At 39.5% G+C, this 24,094-nt stretch overlaps 1 protein-coding gene and 1 long non-coding RNA gene across 4 annotated transcripts in view; one reads left to right on the top strand and one right to left on the bottom strand.

Annotated features, from left to right (window-relative positions):
• Nucleotides 1-24,094, bottom strand: part of LOC128689073 (uncharacterized) — a 172,910-nt gene that overhangs the window by 73,551 nt on the left and 75,265 nt on the right. Inside the window, exon 5 of the mRNA XM_053777154.1 lies at nt 6,249-6,395. Within this exon, the coding sequence (XP_053633129.1) occupies nt 6,249-6,395 (147 nt within the window). The remainder of the gene's footprint in view (nt 1-6,248; nt 6,396-24,094) is intronic.
• LOC128689075 (uncharacterized) overlaps nt 1-24,094 on the top strand; it is an 88,333-nt gene that overhangs the window by 39,372 nt on the left and 24,867 nt on the right. The gene's annotated exons all lie outside the window — the stretch shown is intronic.

The following is a 24,094-nucleotide window of genomic DNA, read 5'->3' as shown; positions in this document are numbered from 1 at the left end:
ATTTCTTGCCAAGACAGGGTGAAACACATTCATCATTCATTCATTCATTACTATTATTATTAGCCAGACTGTTCAGGCTGATTGTGTCAGTGGTAGAGGAAATTCATGGTGTGTCAGTGCAAATTGGTCTGATGCATTTTAGTGTCAAGATGATAGATGATTTAATCAACTGTTTACTGTAACTGTTCCATTAAATCTATTATAGCTTAGATAATCTTAAGTTAATTTTAAGCCTGCCCATAATGCTCTGCATACAAGGAGCTTTTGACATGTACACCCAACTACTATAATACCTTGTACAACTATGTATCATGTCCTAATAAACTATTATTATTATTATTATTATTATTATATTATAGGTATTATTATTATTATTATATTATAGGTAGTAGGTTGGTAGACAGCGACCACCCAGGGAAGTACTACCGTCCTGCCAGATGACTGTGAAACAGAAACCTGTAACTGTTTTGCATGATGGTAGGATTGCTGGTTTCTTTTTCTGTCTCAAACACGCTAGATAACAGGGATACCTTGCTACTCCTACCTACACTTTGGTCACACTTCACAGACACGTACATGCATATATATATATACATACATCTAGGTTTTTCTCCTTTCTCTAAATAGCTCTTGTTCTTCTTTATTTCTTCTATTGTCCATGGGGAAGTGGAAAAGAATCTTTCCTCCGTAAGCCATGCGTGTCGTATGAGGCGACTAAAATGCCGGGAGCAATGGGCTAGTAACCCCTTCTCCTGTAGACATTTACTAAAAAAGAGAAGAAGAAAAACTTTATAAAACTGGGATGCTTGAATGTGCGTGGATGTAGTGCGGATGACAAGAAACAGATGATTGCTGATGTTATGAATGAAAAGAAGTTGGATGTCCTGGCCCTAAGCGAAACAAAGCTGAAGGGGGTAGGGGAGTTTCGGTGGGGGGAAATTAATGGGATTAAATCTGGAGTATCTGAGAGAGTTAGAGCAAAGGAAGGGGTAGCAGTAATGTTGAAGGATCAGTTATAGAAGGAGAAAAGAGAATATGAATGTGTAAATTCAAGAATTATGTGGATTAAAGTAAAGGTTGGATGCGAAAAGTGGATCATAATAAGCGTGTAAGCACCTGGAGAAGAGAGGAATGTAGAGGAGAGAGAGAGAGATTTTGGGAGATGTTAAGTGAATGTATAGGAGCCTTTGAACCAAGTGAGAGAGTAATTGTGGTAGGGGATCTGAATGCTAAAGTAGGAGAAACTTTTAGAGAGGGTGTGGTAGGTAAGTTTGGGGTGCCAGGTGTAAATGATAATGGGAGCCCTTTGATTGAACTTTGTATAGAAAGGGGTTTAGTTATAGGTAATACATATTTTAAGAAAAAGAGGATAAATAAGTATACAAGATATGATGTAGGGCGAAATGACAGTAGTTTGTTGGATTATGTATTGGTAGATAAAAGACTGTTGAGTAGACTTCAGGATGTACAGGTTTATAGAGGGGCCACAGATATGTCAGATCACTTTCTAGTTGTAGCTACACTGAGAGTAAAACGTAGATGGGATACAAGGAGAATAGAAGCATCAGGGAAGAGAGAGGTGAAGGTTTATAAACTAAAAGAGGAGGCAGTTAGGGTAAGATATAAACAGCTATTGGAGGATAGATAGGCTAATGAGAGCATAGGCAATGGGGTCGAAGAGGTATGGGGTAGGTTTAAAAATGTAGTGTTAGAGTGTTCAGCAGAAGTTTGTGGTTACAGGAAAGTGGGTGCGGGAGGGAAGAGGAGCGATTGGTGGAATGATGATGTAAAGAGAGTAGTAAGGGAGAAGTTTTTACAAAGTAGAAGTGATGCAAGGAGGGAAGAGTATATGGAGAAAAAGAGAGGTTAAGAGAGTGGTGAAGCAATGTAAAAAGAGAGCAAATGAGAGAGTGGAGTCAGCGGATGGGTCTATGAAAGATGAGGTGAATCATAGAATTGATGAGGGGAAAAGGGTGAGTGGTACACTTAGGAGTCTGTGGAGACAAAGAACTTTGTCCTTGGAGGCAAAGAGGGGAATGTATGAGAGTATAGTTTTACCAACGCTCTTATATGGGTGTGAAGCATGGGTGATGAATGTTGCAGCGAGGAGAAGGCTGGAGGCAGTGGAGATGTCATGTCTGAGGGCAATGTGTGGTGTGAATATAATGCAGAGAATTCGTAGTTTGGAAGTTAGGAGGAGGTGCGGGATTACCAAAACTGTTGTCCAGAGGGCTGAGGAAGGGTTGTTGAGGTGGTTTGGACATGTAGAGAGAATGGAGCGAAACAGAGTGACTTCAAGAGTGTATCAGTCTGTAGCGGAAGGAAGGCGGGGTAGGGGTCGGCCTAGGAAAGGTTGGAGGGAGGGGGTAAAGGAGGTTTTGTGTGCGAGGGGCTTGGACTTCCAGCAGGCATGCGTGAGCGTGTTTGATAGGAGTGAATGGAGACAAATGGTTTTTAATACTTGACGTGCTGTTGGAGTGTGAGCAAAGTAACATTTATGAAGGGATTCAGGGAAACCGGCAGGCCGGGCTTGAGTCCTGGAGATGGGAAGTACAGTGGACCCCCGCATAACGATCACCTCCGAATGCGACCAATTATGTAAGTGTATTTATGTAAGTGCGTTTGTACGTGTATGTTTGGGGGTCTGAAATGGACTAATCTACTTCACAATATTCCTTATGGGAACAAATTCGGTCAGTACTGGCACCTGAACATACTTCTGGAGTGAAAAAATATCGTTAACCGGGGGTCCACTGTATAGTGCCTGCACTTTGAAGGAGGGGTGTTAATGTTGCAGTTTAAAAACTGTAGTGTAAAGCACCCTTCTGGCAAGACAGTGATGGAGTGAATGATGGTGAAAGTTTTTCTTTTTCAGGCCACCCTGCCTTGGTGGGAAACGGCCAGTGTGATAATAAAAAAAAAAATATTATATTATTATTATTATTATTATTATTATTATTATTACAATAGTACGTGATGAATAGCCGAAGGCAAAGTATGCAGCCATAGAGAGAACACAGTTTTTTGGGAGTAAAAAGAGATACTGTATGTATATTGTCATTTTAACATGCTTGTCCCTGCTGCTTAGGTAAATTAAGTTTATTAACCCTTTCACCGTCAGTCCCGTAATATTATGGCTTGAGAGCCAGTGTCGATCCTGTAATACTACGCCAAAATTCTAGCAGCTTCAACTCTAGCAGGAGAAAGCTGGTAAGCCTGCATGTGAGAGACTGGATCTGCCTGGTCAGTATAAAAAAATCATGGAGCCAATTGTGCACTGTGGGAATGCCATTTCAGTACACCTTGTTTCCCATGCCTCACAGTAAGAAATACCTCACTCCCTGGCAAACTGGAACTCTTCTTTTCCCAAGTGACAGTTCTAACACAGATGAAAGTGTCAGTGAAGATGAATTTCATGGTTTTGAGGAGTTTGTGACCAAAAGCAATGTTCAGGAAACCAGAAGACAGAAAGAAAGAAAAAGAAAAAAGGAAAAGAAAGATGAGAGGAAGGAAGAAACAAATGAAGAAGTAAGGAAGGAAGGATGGCCCAGATGCCCATCAACCTAGGATAACCCAAAAAAGTCAGACAAAATGACATATTTCTATGTGGATGATGAGGAACACAGCATGATTGTTGAGGAAGAGGGTGTGGGTAATGGGTGGTGGTGATTTTGTAATGAGTCATTGTGACACCAGCCACACCGCTCTCAGCACCCACAACAAAAGCCAAACACACAGCAATCATCCACTAGCTGTAGCAGTTCTAGGAACGTGTCCAGTGACTATATATATGTATATGTATTATAGAACAATAGTAATAAACAACCTTTTTTATTGTTGGTTTGTGTAAACAGGTTTTGTAAACACTGTAATAATGATAATATTTGTGCGGTTATTGTGTCGCATACAATGAGTGGATATATATACATTACACATTATATTGGTATCACAGGCCACAAAAGTTACTTGAAAAATTAAAACATTAAAATATAAAAAAACAAATACAATGTAAGTAAAAATAATATTACCGAGTGAGTGGCAGTCGGCGATGTTGCCATAAGCGGTTCACTTTGTCAACTTCACACCTCTATATCTCAGTAAGTTCTGATCGCAAAAATTTTTGTTTCAAAACTCTCAAAAATATTAAGACTTTGGTAAGAAAATGTTTTTTTTTTTTCGAATATTTTTCGACACAGAGCAAGAGTTTAGAAACAGAGTTCCCGACAATGAAAGGGTTAAGGTTTTCACATTTTGTGATTAAAGCTTTGTCCAAGTCAATAAACTGTCTAACTGGGTATTCTTCTGAATTGCTCCATGATTACGTCTAGCATTTTAAGCATATTTTAAGTGCATTTAAATTTCTTTGAGGTCTGAAATCAAATTAGCATATACAGCAGGGCCCCGCTTTACGGCATTTCGCTTTACGGCATTCCGCTAATACGGACATTTCAAATTATGACCAAAACTCGCTCTACGGCTCCCCTCACCTGTCTTTCTAATACGGTCACAGCGGCCCACCGAGTTTGTTTACATTCTCCCTGAGCACATCTCCTTATTATGTCTGGAAACTTTCCAAAATTTCAAGTGTTTTAAAGTTATTGTATATTTTATATGTATTGTACTTGATAATTAAACTTGTGTACACCTGCACCTAAATAAACTTACACACTGTGCTGGCATGTAGGTACACATTAAAATCACTAAGAGTCTCTCTACTCTTCATGCAATAATAATAATAATAATAATAATAATAATAATAATAATAATAATAATAATAATAATCTCTTGGGCGCATTAATGTCGCATATTACGTTAATATAGACATTTCCCTTAATCTATCTATGATATTTTTTTCAAAATTATATAAGAAACACATTATGTAACACACAAACATGATACATGCACCCACAGTATAAAAATTTATACAAATATATATGAGATGTTTACCGAACGGTTTGTAGAAGTGTCGGAAGAATTACGTTTTCTCTAGCCCGTCACCTGTTACTAGGGATAACTGTAGAAAAATATTCCTTTCGTATGCCTTCACTTTGTAGCTATAATTCTGTACTAACTTGTACACAGTGTAAGAGTATTTGTTTCGTGATTTATTATAATAATAATAAAAATATTATAAGGTAAAAGTTTCACAAACTCTTACAAATGTACATGAATGAACTAAAACTGGACACGTATTAATACCGTCTATTTTGCCTGACCGAGTGATCGTCCACAACCTGTTCAGTTTGTTTGTTTATGCTGTCTGAGCTCGGTGTATCATTAATTGTATATTACGTTAATATACACATTTTCATTAATCCATCCGTGATATTTTTTTCAAAATTATATAATAAACACGATACATAACATAAATACATAACAACATATGTGTAGAGAACCTAGGATAACCCAAAAAAGTCAGAGTGACTTACTTCCATTGCCTTCACTCAGAGCATCATTTCTTCTCAAAATGATGTTACATGAGAATGGGAGTGTTCTTCTTTATTTATTCTACCGTATCAATGTAGAGACAACCTGTACACAATGTAACTTGTACACAAACCAGACGTGTACACTGTTTACAAAATTTACCTTCGCCTGGTTTGTTTACATAACTCTGCACCTGTCCTCTCTCATGCACTCATTCTTTCTCTCTGGTATGGTAGCCTGGCTGACTACCATACATACCACACTTGATTTTTTACAATAAATACTACTCATCTCACCCTATATTTTAAGGTAAGTAATGAGTGAACTGTATATACATTTTATCGCTCTGGGATGCTTAAATATCATAGAATAGTATGTGTGGGTGGGGTGGCCTGGTATGGTAGCCTGGCTGACTACCATACATACCACACTTGATTTCTTAAAATAAATACTACTTGTCTCACCCTAGATTAAGACTATAAATATTTTAAGGTAAGTAATGAGTGCACTATGTGTGTATTGTACTTTTTTATTGTTTTATGATGCCTGATTCTATTGCTAACATAATATATGTTAGTGTAAACTTGTTATCTAGTGTTTGTATACATTTGTAAGTGGAAAAAAAGGGTGTTCCACTTTACGGCGGTTTCCGCTTTATGGCGGTAGCCTGGAACCTAACCCGCCGTATAAGTGGGGCCCTCCTGTAGTTCCAAATATGACATTCAGTTATGCTGCCATATAAATCCTCAAGGAATATTTTTAAATAGAACATTTGGAGAATCATGGCACCAATACTCTGAAGTAAAAATAAAAGGGCTTACTGGAACCAGTAGTCTTGTCTTGAAAGATGTAAACATTCCCAGATGAGTGGAGAACATAGGTGGTCTTGCCTGTAAGTTCAAGTTGCCAGCAGCCAGGTACCTCTACCATTCCCATTAAGTTACTGTCATCTGTACAAGGAGTACCACCTAGAATAAAAAGAGACAGATCTTAGATGAATTAAATGAAGTTCAAAAGCAGCAAGGTCAACTAAAACTTCAAGCAGAAGGTTTATTGCATGTGACATGAATCTTGTTTACTATTAACTTTTACTTGAATGACTATTTGAGCAAGACAAGTAGAATCATAGTACAATGAACCCCTGGTTTTCAGCCAGTGTGGAAATCAGCCAATTTGGAAATCAAGCACTATTTTTGGCAAAATTCCCCCCCCCCCCAGATTTTGTGCATCCACTCGGAAATTGTTGATACCAGAGGCGTTCACCTGGGCCACTCATACATTCGTGACTCACTCTTGGGCACATTGTCTTATTTTAGGTTAATAAAGACATTTTCATTAACCAATCTATGATATTTTCAAAATTATACAAGAAATATGTTACATAGCATATAGCATATAAACTTAACATATACACATTGCATGTTTATGTGCTATCAAGTGGTGAATCGGGTGGAGGGTAAACATTACATTTTCTCTCGTCGAGCATTAGAGAAAACTGTGAATCTGGCATCTGGCCCAGTCACCGCCCTTAACACGCATTTGTTTACAATTCTCGGCATGAATGTAGTACTAACCACTGAAGAGCTGCAACACTATTTTTTTTTTTTTTATTATCACACTGGCCAATTCCCACCAAGGCAGGGTGGCCCGAAAAAGAAAAACTTTCACCATCATTCACTCCATCACTGTCTTGCCAGAAGGGTGCTTTACACTACAGTTTTTAAACTGCAACATTAACACCCCTCCTTCAGAGTGCAGGCACTGTACTTCCCATCTCCAGGACTCAAGTCCGGCCTGCCGGTTTCCCCGAACCCCTTCATAAATGTTACTTTGCTCACACTCCAACAGCACGTCAAGTATTAAAAACCATTTGTCTCCATTCACTCCTATCAAACACGCTCATGCATGCCTGCTGGAAGTCCAAGCCCCTCGCACACAAAACCTCCTTTACCCCCTCCCTCCAACCTTTCCTAGGCCGACCCCTACCCCGCCTTCCTTCCACTACAGACTGATACACTCTTGAAGTCACTCTGTTTCGCTCCATTCTCTCTACATGTCCAAACCACCTCAACAACCCTTCCTCAGCCCTCTGGACAACAGTTTTGGTAATCCCGCACCTCCTCCTAACTTCCAAACTACGAATTCTCTGCATTATATTCACACCACAAATTGCCCTCAAACATGACATCTCCACTGCCTCCAGCCTTCTCCTCGCTGCAACATTCATCACCCATGCTTCACACCCATATAAGAGCGTTGGTAAACCTATACTCTCATACATTCCCCTCATTGCCTCCAAAGACAAAGTTCTTTGTCTCCACAGACTCCTAAATGCACCACTCACCCTTTTCCCCTCATTTATTATTATCACGTCCACTCCCAAATATCTGAATACATTCACTTCCTCCATGCTCTCTCCATCCAATCTGATATCCAATCTTTCATCACCTAATCTTTTTGTTATCCTCATAACCTTACTCTTTCCTGTATTCACTTTTAATTTTCTTCTTTTGCACACCTTACCAAATTCATCCACCAATCTCTGCAACTTCTCTTCAGAATCTTCCAAGAGCACAGTGTCATCAGCAAAGAGCAACTGTGACAACTCCCACTTTATGTGTGATTCTTTATCTTTTAACTCCACGCCTCTTGCCAAGACCCTCGCATTTACTTCTCTTACAACCCCATCTATAAATATATTAAATAACCATGGTGACATCACACATCCTTGTCTAAGGCCTACTTTTACTGGGAAATAATTTCCCTCTTTCCTACATACTCTAACTTGAGCCTCACTATCCTCGTAAAAACTCTTCACTGCTTTCAGTAACCTACCTCCTACACCATACACCTGCAACATCTGCCACATTGCCCCCCTATCCACCCTGTCATACACCTTTTCTAAATCCATAAATGCCACAAAGACCTCTTTAGCCTTATCTAAATACTGTTCACTTATATGTTTCACTGTAAACACCTAGTCCACACACCCCCTACCTTTCCTAAAGCCTCCTTGTTCATCTGCTATCCTATTCTCCGTCTTACTCTTAATTCTTTCAATAATAACTCTACCATACACTTTACCAGGTATACTCAACAGACTTATCCCCCTAAATTTCTGCACTCTCTTTTGTCCCCTTTGCCTTTATACAAAGGAACTATGCATGCTCTCTGCCAATCCCTAGGTACCTTACCTTCTACCATACATTTATTAAATAATTGCACCAACCACTCCAAAACTATATCCCCACCTGCTTTTAACATTTCTATCTTTATCCCATCAATCCCGGCTGCCTTACCCCCTTTCATTTTACCTACTGCCTCACGAACTTCCCCCACACTCACAACTGGCTCTTCCTCACTCCTACAAGATGTTATTCCTCCTTGCCCTATACACGAAATCACAGCTTCCCTATCTTCATCAACATTTAACAATTCCTCAAAATATTCCCTCCATCTTCCCAATACCTCTAACTCTCCATTTAATAACTCTCATCTCCTATTTTTAACTGACAAATCCATTTGTTCTCTAGGCTTCCTTAACTTGTTAATCTCACTCCAAAACTTTTTCTTATTTTCAACAAAATTTGTTAATAACATCTCACCCACTCTCTCATTTGCTCTCTTTTTACATTGCTTCACCACTCTCTTTACCTCTCTCTTTTTCTCCATATACTCTTCCCTCCTTGCATCACTTCTACTTTGTAAAAACTTCTCATATGCTAACTTTTTCTCCCTTACAACTCTCTTTACATCATCATTCCACCAATCGCTCCTCTTCCCTCCTGCACCCACTTTCCTGTAACCACAAACTTCTGCTGAACACTCTAACACTACATTTTAAACCTACCCCATACCTCTTCGACCCCATTGCATATGCTCTCGTTAGCCCATCTATCCTCCAATAGCTGTTTATATCTTACCCTAACTGCCTCCTCTTTTAGTTTATAAACCTTCACCTCTCTCTTCCCTGATGCTTCTATTCTCCTTGTATCCCATCTACCTTTTACTCTCACTGTAGCTACAACTAGAAAGTGATCTGATATATCCGTGGCCACTATAAAAATGTACATCCTGAAGTCTACTCAACAGTCTTTTATCTACCAATACATAATCCAACAAACTACTGTCATTTTGCCCTACATCATATCTTGTATACTTATTTATCCTCTATTTCTTAAAATATGTATTACCCATAACTAAACCCCTTTCTATACCAAGTTCAATCAAAGGGCTCCCATTATCATTTACACCTGGCACCCCAAACTTACCTACCACACCCTCTCTAAAAGTTTCTCCTACTTTAGCATTCAGGTCCCCTACCACAATTACTCTCTCACTTGGTTCAAAGGCTCCTATACATTCACTTAACATCTCCCAAAATCTCTCTCTCTCCTCTACATTCCTCTCTTCTCCAGGTGCATACACGCTTATTATGACCCACTTTTCGCATCCAACCTTTACTTTAATCCACATAATTCTTGAATTTACACATTCATATTCTCTTTTTCCCTTCCATAACTGATCCTTCAACATTACTGCTACCCCTTCCTTTGCTCTAACTCTCTCAGATACTCCAGATTTAATCCCATTTATTTCCCCCCACCGAAACTCCCCTACCCCCTTCAGCTTTGTTTCGCTTAATGCCAGGACATCCAACTTCTTTTCATTCATAACATCAGCAATCATCTGTTTCTTGTCATCCGCACTACATCCACGCACATTCAAGCATCCCAGTTTTATAAAGTTTTTCTTCTTCTCTTTTTTAGTAAATGTCTACAGGAGAAGGGGTTACTAGCCCATTGCTCCCGGCATTTTAGTCTCCTCATACGACACGCATGGCTTATGGAGGAAAGATTCTTTTCCACTTCCCCATGGACAATAGAAGAAATAAAGAAGAACAAGAGCTATTTAGAAAAAGGAGAAAAACCTAGATATATGTATACATATATGCGTGTGCGTGTCTGTGAAGTGTGACCAAAGTGTAAGTAGGAGTAGCAAGATATCCCTGCTATCTAGAGTGTTTATGAGACAGGAAAAGAAACCAGCAATCCTACCATCATGCAAAACAGCTACAGGTTTCTGTTTCACAGTCATCTGGCAGAACGGTAGTACTTCCCTGGGTGGTTGCTGTCTACGAACCTACTACTACACTATTGTTATTCTATATAAATTGATTTTTTTAGTATTTTTGGATGGCTGAAACTGATTAATTGGACTTACACTATTTCTTATGGGAAATATTACTTCGGTTTTCAGCCATTTCAGATTTAGGCCAACATTCTTGAACGGATTAATCACGAAAACCGGGGGTCGACTGTAAAAATAAAATAAAAATAATGAAAACAATAAAAAATTTTGGAGTGAGATGAACAAGTTAAGAAAGCCTAGGGAACAAATGGAATTATCAGTTAAAAGCACAGTAGGGGAGTTAGTACAGTGGACCCCCGGATTAAGACATCATTGGATTAAGTAACATTTTTGCATCAAAATATTGGTTCGGTTAATGACACCAAACTCGGTTAAAGTCATTCATCCTGAACGTGTCCACATACTGTGAGCGGCCAGGCCACTCCATGTACAGCCAGTGTGCCATTGTTTATAAGCCACTGAGGACGATTCCACGCGTACATATGATACATTTTGTATTATTCCATTGTTTTTAGTGCTTGTAACTGCTAAATAAGCCACCATGGGCCCAAAGACAGTTTCTAGTGCCAGCCCTTTGGTAAAGAGGGTGAGAAACACTATAGAATTCAAGAAAGAGATCATCGCAAAATACGAAAGTGGAGCGAGTGTCTCCGAGCTGGCCAGGATGTATGTACAGGTATAACAAACTCCATACAACCATCACTACTATCTTGGCCAAGAAAAAGGCAATCAAGGCAGCTGTTGTTGCAAAAGGTGCAAATATGCTTACAAAACAGAGATCGCAAATACTCGAAGATGTGGAGAGACTGTTGTTGATGTTGATCAATGAGAATCAATTATCAGGAGACAGTGTTTTGCAGTCAATTATATGTGAAAATGAAAGGCAGTTGCATGATGATCTTATTAAGAAAATGCCTGGAACTAGTGCTCATATTGGTGAATTTAATGCCAGCAAAGGTTGGTTTGAGAGATTTAAGAAGCATGGTGAGGCTGCCAGTTCTGACAAAAAAAGTGGCTGAAGAATATGTTCAGGACTTCAAGGGGTACACAGAGGCTGAAAAATTAAAACCCCAACAAGTGTTCAATTTTGATGAAACAGGCCTGTTTTGGAAGAAAATGCCAAACAGGACCTACATTACTCAGAGGGAAAAGGCACTCCCAGGACACAAGTCTATGAAAGACAAGCTAACTCTTATGTTTTGTAGTAATGCTAGTGGGGATTTGAAAGTGAATCCTTAACTCGTGTATCAGTCTGAAAATCCCATAGCATTCAAGAAAAACAGTGTAGTCAAGACTAAATTGTGCATGATGTGGATGTGATGAGGGGCATTTTCCTAGATTTGTTCCATAGGGGAGCAATGTGGCAGATGTTGCAAGTATATGGAATAGGTAGTAAGTTACTAAATGCTATAAGAAGTTTTTATGAGGATAATTAGGCTCAGGTTGGGGTTTGTAGAAGAGAGGGAGATTACTTCCTGGTAAAAGTAGGTCTTACACAGGGATGTGTAATGTTACCATGGTTGTTTAATATATTGTATTTATAGATGGCGTTGTAAAAGAAGTAAATGCTAGGGTGTTGGGGAGAGGGGTGGGATTAAATTATGGGGAATCAAATACAAAATGGGAATTGACACAGTTACTTTTTGCTCATGATACTGTGCTTATGGGTGATTCTAAAGAAAAGTTGCAAAGGTTAGTGGATGAGTTTGGGAGGAAGTGTAAAGGTAGAAAGTTGAAAGTGAACATAGATAAGAATAAGGTGATGAGGGCAACAAATGATTTAGATCATAAGAACATAAGAAAGAAGGAAGAATGCAGCAAGCCTACTGGCCCATGTGAGGCAGGTCCAAGTCTCCTACCAGCTTAAGCCAATGCCCCAACCTAGTCATGTCAGGTCACATTCACTTAATGAAGGAACACAGCAACTGACCAAGTAGCACAAGCTAATCAGGTCCAATTCACACCCACTCATGTATTTATCTAACCTATTTTTAAAGCTACACAATGTTTTAGCCTCTATAACTGTACTCGGGAGTTTGTTCCACTCATCCACAACTCTATTACCAAACCAGTGCTTTCCTATATCCTTCCTGAATCTGAATTTTTCCATACCTCACCTATGCTATCTGTGCTTGGGGTTCAACTGCAGCAACACACCTAAAGCTAATAATAACCCAACAAAAAGCTGCAGTAAGAATAATCACTAAATCCCATCCCTGACAACACACCCCCCCACTCTTCATAGATCTAAACTTACTCCCTGTTCAGTACATCCACACTTACTACTGTGCAATCTACATCTACAGGACCTTAAATTCCAATATTAACCTTGACCTAAAACGCTTTCTTGATAGTTATGACAGAACCCACAGGCACAACACCAGACACAAACATCTCTATGACATTCCCCGTGTCCGACTAAACCTTTACAAAAATTCAATGTATGTCAAAGGCCCTAAAATCTGGAACACCCTACCTGAAAATTCCAAAACTGCAGACACATTCATCACCTTCAAAACTACCATCAGAAAACATCTTATCTCCCTGATACACCCTGTCAACTAATAATACAAATACCACCTGGTGGTTCACACTTACACTCACTCACCCATTTGACCATAAACAGAAATATCAATCTCAATCTCAAAATAATGAATCTTAACTACTCATAAGTTGGCCTGTGATACTCCAATACTGAAACTATGTATAGTGCCAAAACAAAAGCATTCACATTGCTAAACTCACAACTAGTATTTAGTCACTTAGCCATAATACCAACTTACCTCATAATTTTGTAATATTTTAAACTTAAGATTTAATATAAGTCTGCCCGAAATGCCTAGCCATGCTAGGTGTTCTAGTGGTACACTCTGTAATTATTTTACATGTAAACCACACAATAACCAAATTCTGTAAACTCAGCATTGTAATCCTTGTAGAGAATAAACTTTGAATTTGAATTTGAAACTAAAAACCACTGCTACGAGTCCTATCTAGGCTAGATATTTTCAGCACGTTATTTACATCCCCTTTATTTATTCCTGTCTTCCATTTATACACCTCAATCATATCCCCCTCTAATTCTACGCCTTTCTAGAGAGTGCAGATTCAGGGCCTTCAATCCTCATAGGGAAGACTTCTGATACATGGGATCAACTTTGTCATCCTCCTTTGTATGTTTTCCAGGGCATTTATATCCACTGGATATCACATTGGAGAGAAGGAGTATGGAAGAAGTAAATGTTTTCGGATATTTGGGAGTTGATGTGTCAGCGGATGGGTTAATGAAGGATGAAGTTAACCATAGAATTGACGAGGGAAGAAAGGTGAGTGGTGCGTTGGGGTACATGTGGAGACAAAAACTGTTATCAATGGAGGCAAAGAAGGTAATGTATGAAAGTATAGTGGTAACAACACTCTTATATGGGTGTGAAGTTTGGGTTGTAAATGCTGCAATGAGAAGGCAGCTTGAGGCAGTGGAGATGTCCTGTCTAAGGGCAATGTGTGGTGTAAATATTATGCAGAGAATTCGAAGTGTGGAAATTAGAAGGTGTGGAGTTAAAAGTAATAGTCAGAGGGCTGAAGAGGGGTTGTTGAGGGAGTTTGGCCATATAGAGAGAATGGATCAAAGTAGAATGACATGGAGAGCACACACATAAATCTGTAGGGAAAGGAAGGCGGGGTAGGCGTTGCCCTCGAAAAGGTTGGAGGGAGGGGGTAAAGGAGGTTTTGTGGGTGAGGGGTTTGGACTTCCAGCAAGCGTGCATGAGCGTATTAGATAGGAGCAAATGGAGACAAATGGTTTTTGGGACCTGACGAGGTGTTGGAGTGTAAGCAGGGTAATATTTTGTGAAGGGATTCAGAGAAACGGTTTAGCTGGACTCGAGTCCTGGAAATGGGAAGTACAATGCCTGCACTTTAAAGGAGGGGTTTGGGATATTGGCAGTTTGGAGGGACTTCTGAAGTGTCATATCTGAGCGCCTCTGCAAAGACAGTGATAATGTACGAGTGAGGTGAAAGTATTGAATGATGATGAAAGTGTTATCTTTCTGGGGAATTTTTTTCTTTTTGGGTCACTCTGCCTCGGTGGGAGGCGAATGACTTGTTGAGATAGATAGATAGATAGAGAGATATAGAGAGAGATAGAGATAGATATATAGAGATGGAGAGATTGATAGAGAGAGAGAGAGAAAAGAAATGCCAGCTGCTCTAAGCTACATCAATCACCAGCTAAGAGTTATATCAGCTTCGGGAAATAGATGGCAAGTAACACTTGCACCTGAGAAAACACAAATCATGATGGTCTCTAGGTGCCATGATGGTAATGCCAGTGCAGAAGTAAGGATGAATGGGAGGGTGTTGGCACCTGGGGTAGAAGTTGATATCCATGAGGTGAAATTTGAGTCCAAACTGACCATGAAGAACCACGTTGTAAATCTTGCAAACAAGGCAGCCAGGAAGCTTACAGCACATCGCCGTATCTCGTATCTGCTTGACAGTAGGGGTTGCAAAATTCTGTACGAGGCACAAGTATGCTCACACCTTGAGTATGCTCCACTTTCTTGGTTTGCCTGCCCCCCCCCCTTTTCAGCTGCGACTGCTTGACAGAGTAGAGAACAGAACAAGACGTCTCATCTCTTGCCTGGACCCATCCTGGATAGATCTATCATTTCAGCAGAGCCTTCAACACAGGAGGGATGTGGGTGGCCTTACTGTTATGTACAAGGCCAATATTGTCAAAGGACCACACGTGGTTCCACTTTGAGGACAGCGTGAAACAAGCTTTTATGCCACAAGATGGGCAGAAAGCAGCAACTTCACTCTGGCTGTACCCTTCTCCAGAACATCACTTAATCTGAGATCACATATACCCAGGATGACTCGAGTATGGAACACATACGTACAGCATAATGATGTCAACGAGATAAAGTCAGTTGATCAAATGAAAATGCTGGCCCACAGATGGCTCCAACTTTATCCTGTTCCCCACTTGTATGTCTCTTAACAATAAAAATGCTTTCAAATGAACTGATGTAGGTAACAGCTCTTAGCTTGCCAATAAAGTTAGGAATCCTTAACTTGTAAATAGCTTGTCAATAAAGCTAGGGGTCCTTAATCCCTTCAGGGTCCAAGGCCCAAATCTGAAGTGGTGCCCCAGTGTCCAAGAATTTTCCAAAAAAAAAAAAAAAATTTATTTTTTCTTATGAAATGGTAGAGAATCTTTTTGTGAAGGTAATAAAACAAAAAGTACGAAATTTGATGGAAAATTGACGAAATTATGCTCTCGCGAATTTTGATGTGTCAGCAATATTTACGAATCGGTGATTTTGCCGACTTTGACTCCCATTTTAGGCCAATTACATTATTCCAGTCAACCAAATTCTTAGCTATTTCACTAGTATTACTTCTATCCTATCGATTGAGCACAAGAAATCGCCAAGTCAACTGTTTCAACTACAAATTAAAGTGATCGGAAATTGTTAATTTGGCCAATTTAACACAAAGTTCAAAATATTCCAATTTCAAAATAGGGTCCAGAATAAACAATGTAGGTATTCCTGGAACTAAACTAACATTTCCTCTGTTCATTAGTTATGTTTTGAGGCTTTACAAATAAATTCCATTTTGATTTTTTATTCACATAATGAATTTTTATTCACACCAAAAAATAGAAGATTTACTGTTATGCAATACTGTAATAATTGTATAAATATCATCACCATATTTGTGAATGCATATTAAACCCACCAGCTGGTGTGTATTAGACGTGTGAGGTCGTTTGTTTACTCTTGAATATCGGCAAAAATTTAACATTTCTGCTACTTTGAGCTCAGTTTCAAGCCATTTCCAGTGCTAAAACCAATCAAAATTATCTCTATTTCTGTAATATGTCTTCCATTCTATCAAATGAGACCAAGAAATTGCAAATACAGCTATAAAAAACATACGAAAAACACTGCAAAGTCGCTGTTTTAATCGGAAAATCATGATTTCAGTTTTTTTCTCTCATTATACACAGTGTGCTGCAGGATCTGTTTTATGTGGTGCACACATACCACATAGATGTATTCTCTCATATCTAGGACTAAATGTACCACTCACAGTTTATCAGAGTGAGCTGAGCTCATGACGTAGATCTACGGTTTGGACCCTGAACGTAAAGCCGTAGATCTACGGGACGGACCCTGAAAGGGTTAACCCTTTCAGGGTCCAAGGCCAAAATTGGAAGGGGTGCCCCAGTGTCCAAGAAATTTAAAAAAAAAAAAAAAGTATTTTTTCTTACAGAATTAACCCTTTCAGGGTCCAAGGCCCAAATCTGGAGTCATGCACCAGTGTCCAAGAATTTTCAATAAAAAAAATTTGTTATTTTTTCTTATGAAATGGTAGAGAATCTTTTCGCGAAGGTAATAAAACAAAAAGTACGAAATTTGATGGAAAACTGACGAAATTATGCTCTCGCGAATTTTGATGTGTCAGCGATATTTACGAATCGGCAATTTTGCCGACTTTGACTCCCATTTTAGGCCAATTACATTATTCCAATCAACCAAATTCTTAGCTATTTCACTAGTATTACTTCTATTCTATTGATTGAGCACAAGAAATCGCCAAGTCAACTGTTTCAACTACAAAATAAAGTGATCGGAAATTGTTAATTTGGCCAATTTAACACAAAGTTCAAAATATTCCAATTTCAAAATAGGGTCCAGAATGAACAATGTAGGCATTCCTGGCACTAAACTAACATTTCCTCTGTTCATTAGTTATGTTTTGAGGCTTTACAAATAAATTCCATTTTGATTTTTTATTCACATAATGAATTTTTATTCACACCAAAAAATAGAAGATTTACTGTTATGCAATACTGTAATAATTGTATAAATATCATCACCATATTTGTGAATGTATATTAGACCCACCAGCTGACGTGTATTAGACGTGTGAGGTCGTTTGTTTACTCTTGAATATCGGCAAAAATTTAACATTTCTGCTACTTTGAGCTCAGTTTCAAGCCATTTCCAGTGCTAAAACCAATCAAAATCATCTCTATTTCTGTAATATGTCTTCCATTCTATCAAATGAGACCAAGAAATCGCAAATACAACTATAAAAAACATAAGAAAAAACACTGCAAAGTTGCTGTTAGAATTGAAAAATCATGATTTCATTTTTTTTCTCTCATTTTACACAGTGTGCTGCAGGATCTGTTTTATGTGGTGCACACATACCACATAGATGTATTCTCTCATATCTAGGCCCAAATGTACCACTCACAGTTTATCAGAGTGAGCTGAGCTCATGGCGTAGATCTACGGTTTGGACCCTGAACGTAAAGCCGTAGATCTACGGGACGGACCCTGAAAGGGTTAAAGAGTATATTTTTGTGAAGGTAATAAAACAAAAAAAAACAAAAATTTCTGATCAGTACTTACCGAGATACAGTGCCGAGAAGTTGACCCAAAATGACCGGGTGGCGGTAACATCAACGATTTCCACATACATGAATTACTTTATTTTACGTTTTTTATAGTTTTTTCTTTTCTAATTTTTTTCTTTTCCTAACATTTGGGGCCTGAGAGACCAATACTGTATATAACGTATAAACAGTGGTCCCTCGATAATCGTAGGGCTCAATAGTCGTAATTTTCGGAAATCGTAACGATATTTTCGTCAAAACATTGGCTTGCTAATCGTAGATTGACTCGTGATTAGTCATTTGTCTGGGACGCGTACTCACACTCTGAACCACCCCGGCCTCCCTTCCCAGCCAGTGTGGCATTGTTTACCAGTGAGCGACGGTTCCCTCACTTGCTCATACAAAATCTTTCATAATATTACATTCATTTTAGTGCTTGCAACTACTAAATAAGCTACCACGGCTCCAAAGAAAGCTCCTAGTGCCAAGCCTTTGGTAAAGAAGGTGAGAAATACAACTGAATTTAAAAAAACATCATTGAACAATATGAAAGTGGCATACGTATGGCCGAACTGGCCAGGATGTATAACAAACCCAATACAACCATAGCTTCCATCGTGGCAAAGAAAAAGGAAATCAAGGATGCTGTTGTTGCAAAGAGGGTAAATATACTGACAAAAATGAGATCACCAGTACTCGAAGAGGTTGAGAAGTTATTATTGGTGTGGATAAACGAGAAACAATTAGCAGGAGATAGTCTTATGATGTCGATTATTTGTGACAAGGCTAGGCAGTTGCACGACGATCTGGTAAAGAAATTGCCTGCAACTAGTGGTGATGTGAGTGAATTTAAGACCAGCAAAGGTTGGTTTGAGAGATTTAAAAACCGTAGTGGCATACACAGTGTGGTAAGGCATGGTGAGGCTGCCAGTTCGGACCAAAAAGCGGCTGAAAAATATGTGCATGAATTCAAGGAGTACATAGAGGCTGAAGGACTGAAACCTGAACAAGTGTTCAATTGTGACAAAACAGGCCTCTTTTGGAAGAAAATGCCAAAGAGGACCTACATTACTCAGGAGGGAAAGGCACTGCCAGGACACAAGCCTATGAAAGACAGGCTGATGCTCATGTTCTGTGCTAATGCTAGTGGGAATTTCAGAGTGAAGCCGTTACTAGTGTACCATTCTGAAAATCCCCGAGTGTTCAGGAAAAACAATGTTATGAAGAGTAAATTGTGTGTTTTGGAAATCTAATAGTAAGGCATGGGTCACGAGGGAAATTTTCGTAGAGTGGTTCAATGAAGTGTTTGGCCCTAGTGTGAAGAATTACCTCCTGGAAGAGAAATTGGATCTCAAGTGCCTCCTAGTAATGGACAATGCACCTGCTCATCCTCTAAACTTGGATGACCTAATTTTCGAGGAGTTTGGGTTCATCACAGTAAAGTTCTTGCCCCCGAATACCACTCCTCTCCTCCAGCCCATGGACCAGCAGGTCATTGCAAACTTTAAAAAAAACTACACCAAAGCAATGTTTCAAAGGTGCTTTAATGTGACCTCAGACACTCACTTGACCCTACGAGATTTTTGGAGAGAACACTTCAGCATCCTCCACTGCATAAGCCTTATAGGTAAGGCTTGGGAGAGAGTGACTACCAGGACTTTGAACTCTGCTTGGAGAAAATTGTGGCCAGATTGTGTCCACAAGAGGGATTTTGAAGGGTTTGGGGCTGACCCTGATGAGCCTATGTCACTTGTGAAATCTATTGTGGCATTGGGGAGTTCCATGGGGTTGGATGTGAGTTTGGAGGATGTGGAAGAGTTGGTGGAGGACCACAACGAAGAGCTCATCATCTGCTACAGCAGCAACAGACGATGCTACAGCAGCAGCAGACGATGCTACAGCAGCAGCAGACGATGCTACAGCAGCAGCAGACGATGCTACAGCAGCAACAGACGATGCTACAGCAGCAGCAGACAAAGCTACAGCAGCAGCAGATGGTACTACAGCAGCAGCAGCAGCTGACGGTGGTACAACAGCAGCAGCAGCTGACAGTGCAGCAGCAGCAGCTGACAGTGCAGCAGCAGCTGACAGTGCAGCAGCAGCTGACAGTGCAGCAGCAGCTGACAGTGCAGCAGCAGCTGACAGTGCAGCAGCAGCTGACAGTGCAGCAGCAGCTGTACCACCAATAGTAGCGATGGTTGATTGGGGTTTATTATACAACCTGGCCAGCTCGGAGACACGCACTCCACTTTCACACTTATCAATGATCTTTTTCTTCATCTCTATAGTAATTCTCACCCTTATTGCTGTAGGGTTGGCACTAGAAGCTTTCTTGGGGCCCATGGTCACTTATTTTCCAGAAAAAATAACCAGAAACACTGTAATAATATGAAATGTTCCGATTGTATGCTTGGATGTTACCGCGGAGGCTGGCTGGTAAACAATGCCACCGGCGGAACATGTGAGCGTGGCTCAGGCCACACATTGGACGCGTCTCGGACGAAGAGCGGTGAGCGGGTTTTTGGGGGGTATGCGAGGCAAAATTTTTGCGAAAAAAGCGAGCGGTATGCGGATTGTATGGTATGCGATGCATGCGGTATGCGGGGGTCCACTGTATATATATATATATATATATATATATATATATATATATATATATATATATATATATATATATATATATAAATAATATATAATATATAATATATACAGTGGACCCCCGGTTAACGATATTTTTTCACTCCAGAAGTATGTTCAGGTGCCAGTTCTGACTGAATTTGTTCCCATAAGAAATATTGTGAAGTAGATTAGTCCATTTCAGACCCCCAAACATACACGTACAAACGCACTTACATAAATACACTTACATAATTGGTCGCATTCGGAGGTAATCGTTATGCGGGGGTCCACTGTATATATGTATATATGTATATATGTATATATATATATATATATATATATATATATATATATATATATATATATATATATATATATATATATATATATACATACATTTATAATTTTTTTTTTCTTCAACAAGTCGGCCGTCTCCCACCAAGGCAGGGTGACCCAAAAAAGAAAGAAAATCCCCAAAAAGAAAATACTTTCATCATCATTCAACACTTTCACCACACTCACGCATTATCACTGTTTTTGCAGAGGTGCTCAGAATACAACAGTTTAGAAGCATATACATATAAAGATACACAACATATCCCTCCAAACTGCCAATATCCCAAAACCCCTCCTTTAAAGTGCAGGCATTGTACTTCCCATTTCCAGGACTCAAGTCCGACTATATGAAAATAACCGGTTTCCCTGAATCCCTTCACTAAATATTACCCTGCTCACACTCCAACAGATCGTCAGGTCCCAAGTATCATTCGTCTCCATTCACTCCTATCTAACATGCTCATGCACGCTTGCTGGAAGTCCAAGCCCCTCGCCGATTTTTGCCGATGTTCAAAAGTAAACAAATGATGTCATTGTCCAATAAATGTCCAACTAGCCATTCTAATATGCAGTCATGAATGGGTTTACATTATTTGTACAATTATTACAATATTGCAGTAGTCTGCATAACAGTAAATCTTCTATTTTTTGAATAAAAATTCAAAATAGAAAGCAAGAGTAATATCAGAGGGGTCTGGAGACGTGACTGATGAACAAAGAAAATGTTATTTTAGAGCCAGGAATGTCTGCATTGTTCATTCTGGACCTTATTTTGAAATTGTCATATTTTTTTAATATTCGTGAAATTGGCCAAATTGCAAATTTCTGACCACGTTATTGGGTAGTTGAAATCAGTAAATGGGCAGTTTCTTGTACTCAATCGATAGAAAAAAATGGAGTTCTAAAGAAATAGCTATGAGTTTGGTCGACTGGAACAACGGAATTAGCCGAAAATAGGGCTCAAAGTGGGTGAAATAGCCGATTTGTAAATATCGCCGAGGTCGCTAACTTTGCAAGAGCGTAATTCCGTCAGGTTTCCATCAAATTTCGTTTGTTTGGTGTCATTACAATCGGGAAAAGATTCTCTATCATTTCATAAGAATTTTTTTTTTTTTTTTTTTTTTAATTTTGTGCCACCAGGAGACACCTCAGGATTGGGGGTTGCGACAGTCAAGGGGTTAATTTAACATGGTTCAGTTTGTGGGAAGGAAAAAAAAAAATTCTCTTCTGCTCAAGCGGCCACCTTGTTGTGTAGCAGCCAGGGAGCTATCCCCTACCACTTCCCGACACCACCCCACCATCCCCTACCACTCCCTGACACCACCCCCCACCATCCCCTACCACCCCCTGACACCACCCCCACCATCCCCTACCATTCCCTGACACCACTCCACCATCCCCTACCACTCCCTTACACCACCCCACCATCCCAGCATTCGTAATTCATACATGTCCAGTCTCTGCTACAAGGCAGCTATGTTTGTCAATTGTGTTATGATATTTTAATTACTATATCTTGTATCTGCCAAGCAATCATGACACCCAGTAGCCATAATAGTGTTGCTGAAAGTGGCACGAAAAGGAGTAAGCACTTAAAGTCTTAGAATTAACAAAGATATTAGACAAGAGATAACCTGTAGCCATAACTGAAGTGTTACTTTGTACACAGAAAAAGAGGTTAACATGAGTCTGTGTGACTGAATGGCTGACTTACTGAATGACTGACTTACTGAGTGACTCTCTGAGTGACTTGACTGACTGAATAACTTACTGCATGACTAGACTAACTTATTGAGTGACTTGACTGACTTACTGAGTGACCTGACCGACTTACTGAATGACTTGACTGACTTACTGAGTGACTTGGCTGACTTACTGAGTGACTTGACTGACTTACTGAGTGACCTGACTGACTTACTGAATGACTTGACTGACTTACTGAGTGACTTGGCTGACTTACTGAGTGACTTGACTGACTTACTGAGTGACCTGACTCTAATATTATTATTGCTGAGAAGAAAAAGAGAATGATATCCATGGAATTAAAGCATGCAATCATAGATAAACATGAGAGGTGTCCAGGTTTTGAGTTGAGGGGAAAGAGGAAGGGGGGAGCTGGCTCGTAACTCAGAGCAAAAAAATTGACCAAGGGACAGCTCGTATCTCAAAAAACTCGTAACTTGGGACACTCATAAGTCAAGGTTCCATTGTATTTTAAGGTAAGTAATGAGTGCACTATATGTGTATTTTACTTTTTTTATTTTTTTTAATGCCTAGTTCTACTGCTAACTTAATATACAGTAGACCATCATTTAGCATGAGTTTATTTGGTATGATTTGGGTATTGCACGATTTGGGTATTGCAAGATTGAAGAATTGCGGCACAATTTTATGTAACACGTCGTAAAATTAATTTAACACGGTTCAGTTTGTGAGAAGGAAAAAATATTCTATTTTGCTCAAGCGGATGCCTTGCTGTGGAGCAGCTAAGTATCCCTTCCGCCATCCCCTGCCACTCCCCGACACCACCCCACCATCCCAGCAGTCATATTTCATATGTGTCAAGTCTTTCTCTGCTACAAGCTAGCAGTGTTTGTCAATTGTGTTACGATATTTTAATTACTATATCTTGTATCTGCCAAGCAATCATGACACCCAGTAGACATACCAGTGTTGCTGAAAGTGGCAAGAAAAGGTATAAGCATTTAAGTCTTAGAATTAACAAAGAAACAAAGATATTAGACAAGATATAACCTGTAGCCGTAATGAAGTGTTACTCTGTACACAGACAAAGAGGTAAACATGAGTTTGTGTGACTGACTGATTGAATGACTGACTTACTGAATGACTGACTGGCTTACTGAATGACTGACTGACTTACTGAATGAATGACTGACTTACTGAATGAATGACTTACTGAATGAATGACTTACTGACTGAATGACTTGACTTACTGACTTGGCTGACTTACTGAGTGACTGAATGACAAAGTTAGACACTCCAGTACAACCATCGACCTCTACCATCCACCTCAGCCCAGTAGGGCCACAGCATAACTCTCCACTCTCTTCATAATCATCCACAAACACCAGCACCCACAATTTAAAGTAAGAAATCCTATTATTTCTGTTACAGTTGTAGTCT

Source organism: Cherax quadricarinatus, chromosome 21, assembly GCF_038502225.1.
Source record: "Cherax quadricarinatus isolate ZL_2023a chromosome 21, ASM3850222v1, whole genome shotgun sequence".
Taxonomy (NCBI): Eukaryota; Metazoa; Arthropoda; class Malacostraca; order Decapoda; family Parastacidae; genus Cherax; species Cherax quadricarinatus.
This window is presented reverse-complemented; position numbering and strand designations above follow the sequence as displayed.